General features: G+C 43.7%; 1 protein-coding gene across 1 annotated transcript; it reads left to right on the forward strand.

The window, feature by feature from the left end:
* Positions 1–1494: 1494 nt before the first annotated feature.
* ndufb6 (NADH:ubiquinone oxidoreductase subunit B) lies at positions 1495–3332 on the forward strand. Its single transcript, XM_018735767.2, has 4 exons — positions 1495–1794; positions 2561–2653; positions 2954–2998; positions 3169–3332. Exons 1-4 carry the CDS (start codon positions 1615–1617, stop codon positions 3238–3240), a joined length of 390 nt encoding a protein of 129 aa, XP_018591283.1. The 5' UTR covers positions 1495–1614; the 3' UTR covers positions 3241–3332.
* The last annotated feature ends 2804 nt before the right edge of the window (positions 3333–6136 follow it).

A 6136-nucleotide genomic window follows, 5' to 3' on the forward strand; every position in this document is an offset into this window, starting at 1 on the left:
GGGACGCCAGTCCGCCGCAAGGCACCCCAAGTGGGACTCGAACCCCAGACCCACCGGAGAGCAGGACCCAGTCCAACCCACTGCGCCACCACGCCCCCCATGTGAAAAATACTATTAAGTCAATTTAGAACTAATAATAACATTATAGATGACTGATATCTTGATGTTCCAGTTCACATATGTTCGTCTCGTCAATCATGGTGGCCATCATCAGCTTCAGTCAGCATGGCGTGCTGGTATCATAGCCGGTCGGCCTCCTCAGGTCTTATCGTAGGGAAACGATGCTCAAAAAGACAGAAATCATTAGCAGCTGAAGACTTAGTGAGATCATAGAGTTTTACACACAAGGAAAAAGAAAACACAACAAACAGGAATTACACTGTCATTGATATGCCAGAGTGAGCATGTGAGTCTTAAACCTGGATTTAAAGGCTGAGACAGATGGGGGATTCCTGACAGTAATAGGCAGACTATTCAACAGTCTAGGATCTTCTGAGGACTGAATGGAAAGAGAGAAACTGGTTTTCTGTTTTTGATATCTTCGTGATCTCTGCAGTAACTTCTCACGTCTTTTTTAACCACTAACTCCCTTTAACTTTCCCAGGAAAGCTGACCCTGTGAATGAGGTGCACGTATGACCCCCGAGTGCCACTGAGCTACCCTCCAGAGTCTCTCTGATTAGAGGTCTGGTAGTTACCATGGCAACAAACCAACGAACTTGTTGGTTGTGGTTGAGTCAATAAATCCTATAGACACACAGGTTAGAAGACACAGAAAAAAAATCACTGCATATGGACTTTTGTACCCCGTTATGGTTGAAAGACATGGTATAATAACCAATGTACAGTTCATGTCCTCACGCTAACAATAATTCCTAATAAATACAGAAAACCCAGTTAAATGTAACATTTCTTACCTGACTCCTGGGTTTTAAACATTTAAAAGCAACAATTTCTATGTTATGGTGTCAATTATTACTATTATTGCTGCTAGTAACAACAACAACAACATAATAATAATAATAATAATAATAATAATAATAATAATAATAAGAAGAAGAAGAAGAAGAAACAACAATAATAATAATAATAATAAGAAGAAGAATAAACAATAATAATAATGATAATAATAATAAACAATAGTAATATTAATAACAGTAATGATAATAACTGTGGGCAGCACTGTTGTCCTTGTGTATTCGGACATGGGTTCGAATCCTGATCACTTTAATAATAAAAACTGGAGAAGATTGTCTTGACTTTACTGGGGCGCATCTAGCTCTGTTAACCCCCTTGGCCAGGGGTGTCAGCTAAATATTATTAGGTGTACGTCGCTTCTGTGTTGATGTTCTGCTAACGTGAATAAATGAAAACAGTACAGCACAGTAAGCAGAAAAACACGAGGGGGCGATGGCTGTAATTCCCCTCCTATGCAGCAGGGGTCGCTCTAAGAAAGGGAAACGCACACGATCCAGTCAGCCGCGAGTCTGTGGTACCGGAAGCGGAAGTGCCGAAGCCGCAGAGGGGTCATTCCGTCTACTGTTTGGTGTCCTTCTCGCAAAGCTCCGTGCGCCCATGTCATTTTAGTAGGTTTGGTTTGGCGCGTCTCTCCGAAATGTCAGGTTACACGCCGGACGAGAAACTCCGCGTGGAGCAGCTGACCCAGCTGAGGCGGCGCTGGCTCAAGGACCAGGAGCTCAGTCCGCGGGAGCCCGTGCTCGCGCCCGAGCGAGTCGGACCCGTGGCCAAGTTCTGGTCGCGCTTCCTGGAGCCCAAGAGTCTCTGGAGGATTTACGTGAGTCGACCTTGGCTTGTTACGTGGAGCCTTAACCACTGTGGTCCAGTACGGCTTACCGTGGTAATAATACCGCGGAAATCAGCTCCGCTGTTTATGCTCATCGTCGCTCAGTATTGATGATGATCAGTTCTCACTTTTCTGATTGTCAGTTTGATCAGGTAAACTTGCAACATGATTTTCGCAGCTTATGTCATGATTTATCAACATCAGCCTGGGTGAATAATCTTTTACTGCGTCAGTTATTCTCAGCCTGGAGGTGGCTTAAGTTTGAACCCAGGCTGCATTTATTGTTTAATTACTGGCTAAATAAGATGGGCAGCAGGGGGCGTAGTGGTTACAGCTGTTTCCTGGCAATAGAAATGTCCCAAGTTCATTTTGCTTATTCGTTTAGCTGCTGCTTTTCTCCAAAGTGACTTACCACGTTAATCTACCTACAGTTGTTTACCCATTTTGTTATACAGCTGGGTAATTTTACTGGAGCAATTTAGGGTAAGTACTTTGCTCAAGGGTATTATAGCTGGAGGTGGGATTCGAACCTGCGCCCTTTGGAGCCAAAGGCAGCCACTCTAACCACTACACTACCAGCTGCTGCAATACACTTGACCAAGGTACTCGCTTGTACAAATTGGTAAATTGTTCTAAGTCATCTTGCGCAAAAGCATTTATTTTAATACATAAATTGTCATCTTAATGTGACTGTGGTGCCCGACAAGCCGGATTATGTAAAAGTGACTTTAACTGAGATTTTGCATTTTGTTTTCAGACATATAAAGTGTACAGCGCAGGAGTGTTCACGTTCACACGACTGCTGATTCCGGCCTGGATAGTGCATTACTACGTCAAGTACCACGTTGCAGTAAGTTTGCAGCACAGCTTCTGTTTATAAAATAAGTGTTTTATACATGTTACACCTGGTGTGTATTGCAGTCTTGTTGATTTTTGTTGAAAAACTAATCCTTGAGTTAAAATACATTACTGTAGCTCAGGCTTTGTGTTCCTCTGTACTCCACCTAATAAAGTTAATTTTTTTTTTTTTTTTTTTTTTGCGCTGCAATAATGCTTAAGTATTGAGATGAAAGATTTTCATATGCTTGTCAAATCAGATAGACGCAGCAACTTTAATTTTTCCTTAACATCTTTCTTGCTTTGCCTGTAGAAAAGGCCATATGGTATTGTGGAGCTGAAGCCCAAGTTGTTCCCTGTAAGTATTTTTCAATGTAGGAACTGTCCCTAAACTGATCAGTAACTGTGTAACAGTAGATTGTTCCAGTCAGTCCGTACAGGGAAAAGAAACATGATTGGTGTATGACGCAGGGCACTTTTCGGGTACCGTCTGTCCCCGCCTGACTGTGTGTTCCGAATCCTGTGCAGGGAGACACGGTTCTGGAAACTGGAGAAGTTATTCCTCCCCTCCCAGAGGAAGAGGGCCATGGACACCACTGAAGAAAAGGATGGGCACAGAAATGGACATACGCCGCTTCCTTCTGTTTCTATGACACATGTATATATTAATAATTAAAGTGAATTTAACTTCCCGCTTCTCGTGTTTGCTTGCTTTAGTATGTGTTTACTTATTTAAAGTCCCCTCCCATTCACATGTCCTCCAGTGGTTTGGGATAGTATTATTTACATCAGACATTTCCGGATTTGATACGGATTTAAGACTCCGCGACACTCGCTTGCGTGTATCACTGTGAGACATTTTCAGTTATATATTTCTGCATTAACTGCTCTGAAAATGTGATCTGATCTTTAAGTCATAAAAACACAACTTTCGTATTTGTATTTAAGTGTTCATTGTAGCACAAAGTATGTGACCTAGGATAATCACCAATCTTTCAGATAACATTATGAGTCTGGTGTGTTCTACGTAATGAGTAATAACGCGATTTTCCACAAGCTGCTCCTTAAAAGTGTCAGGTATGTCTTCCAGGTTGATTTTGTAAGCTGAACTGCCTTTCTCTTCCTCTTCAGTTTGATTAGGAACTTCAGAAGTTGGTTTTCAGTTCCGCAGTCTGCTCCAGGGCACGTGTTTAATAGCCAAGTCAAAGCCTTTGACCTCTTGATTTCAATGAGCTCCATCAGTTGATGTGCAGGAGTACAAATGGCACTTGGGCTCTTTAAAGAACGTCTTGGACCCAGATGTTGAAATCGCAGTACTTGATCTTGTTTTTTCGGCAGTGCCCTCTTTCACCCTTGCTGGTAGTCTCGTCCTCTGTCTTTGGCTTGCAGGAAAACTCCATTATCTTCTTAATCCCTGGTTGCTGTGTATCATCAATAGCCATAAAAAGCTGATTAATGCACCTGTCAACTAAGGGTTTCTGCCCAGCTTCAGGTCAGTAAGAGGTGCAAAGTACAGGAGCAAAGTGACAGCAAGTTACTGCCTGCCAAGAAGCAAAAAATGAAAGGTGTGGTAATACTCACAGCTACTCAGTTTGCACTGTGGTAACACTTTCCAGACTACAGCTATAACTAAGGTGTCACTGTAGGGCAAACACCCTGAAGCTCTGCTGTGTAGACTATACCTTAAAAAGGAAATTAATGCTTGTATCAAACCTTTGTATTTCTTGCATTTATTTCCATCTAAAGAACGTTGGGAAAGCCGTATGGTTGCGTTGTGCGATTGTTATGGTAACCTAGTTTACAGCTGTTCCGATTAACAAACAGTGATGTCATAATTGGTGCATCGTGACATCACAGCCACCATAATAATAATACGTTTGAGTTTGGACTCAGTATTTAATGTCATTTTCGTGGGAAAAGCCAAGAGCTCCGAGTGCTTTGGTCGCTCTTGGTTTCCAGCACGGATCAGGGAACTTTATGATTAAAGTGACTTTTTTTTTTTTGTTTTAGCTGGGAATAATATTTATGTCTCTCCTGGCAGGTAAGACCTCAAAACTTTGCCCTTATTTTAATTTACTAACATTAATTTACCAACAGATGTAACAATATGACCTTTATAATGTACATACAAGTAAAATTGTTACCAAGCTCAAATGGCTGTTCCTAATTTGCTGGATTGAAACCTCTCTGGGCCAAATTAATACCAGATGATGCTAATTTGCAAGTCTGCCTGGGAAGGGTTAAACAATTGCAATAAAACATTTAAGCACTAATTGTTATGCTGTACTTAATTATAATGAATTGACAAATATTTAGCACCACTGCGTTAGTTTTCTATACTTGGTGCTCACTGTGTTTCTTATAGGTTCGGTGAACATGTTTTCCTCCACACAGAATGTCAAAGCAAAGACAAATTAACGGGCGCTTTTCAGGATATGCTGTCCATGTCGGATTCCTCCAGGTGCTCTGGTTTCCTCTCACAGTCTGGCAAACTGGTGGCTCTAAATTGTCTACAGTGTATGCGAGTAATAACCCTGTGATGGACTGCTGTCTTGTCCACGGTGTACATTGACACTGCCCTGCTCTTCTGGAATAGGCTCTGGACCACGGTGACCGTGTTGGATGGGCAGCTGTTGTTGATGGATCAATGGCTGGATGCTCCATATGTCAGTGAAACTGAGGCTGCAGAGGACATGATGCCCAGTGTCACGTTTATGACGAAGGCGGTGAAGCCACCCAGCAGCTTCGATGAGTTCTCGTTCTTGATCCCGTCCGAGGTGGTGGCGGCGGCGAAAGCCATCATGACCCCTGAGGACTCTCAGCATTCGAAATGCCCTACTGCTTGAGCTGGGTGACCAACGTGGCCCACCTTCACCGCTGTGGCCATCAGTTTTGCTGGCCCTACATCCAGTAGCGGACCGACGTCGAACCCCGGTGCCCGGTGCAGGCGGATCATAAGCTCGATGTTCCACTTTGTGGGGCAGGATGTCTTTGAGATTGTGGACCCCTCTGAACGTGGCGACGGCGGCACTCCTCCCGTGTGACTCCCGATCATCATTCATGATGAGGATGACGCTGCACGGGGTGACGAGACCCCCATCCTTACTTCCTAGGCCGCTCCCCTTCCTTAATGGCACCCCAGTGAGGAGAAGGGCTCTGTCGACGCGGAGCCTACACCCTAGCGGGACCGTTCCTGCTGCACAGGTCCGAGTCGAAGCCCTCACATTTGTGATGGTATGTGAGAACTAGGCGCTGGTGCAGAGAAAGCGGCGGACGACTCGGGAGGACGCCACTGCCGCTGATGTCATCATTAACAGTGGCAGCAACAGATGTGCTGTCCGTGAGCTCGAAATGGACAAAAAATTCCCTTCATCATTTTTGAAGCAATGCAAAATAAAGCACATCACTTTTTTTGAACTTTTTCTCATTTTTCTGTCCTTGTTCAGTCATGTGATCGTGTTGTTTGGTTGTCATGACAGCCGATAACTCGCTCACA

Source organism: Scleropages formosus, chromosome 16, assembly GCF_900964775.1.
Source record: "Scleropages formosus chromosome 16, fSclFor1.1, whole genome shotgun sequence".
Lineage (NCBI taxonomy): Eukaryota > Metazoa > Chordata > Actinopteri > Osteoglossiformes > Osteoglossidae > Scleropages > Scleropages formosus.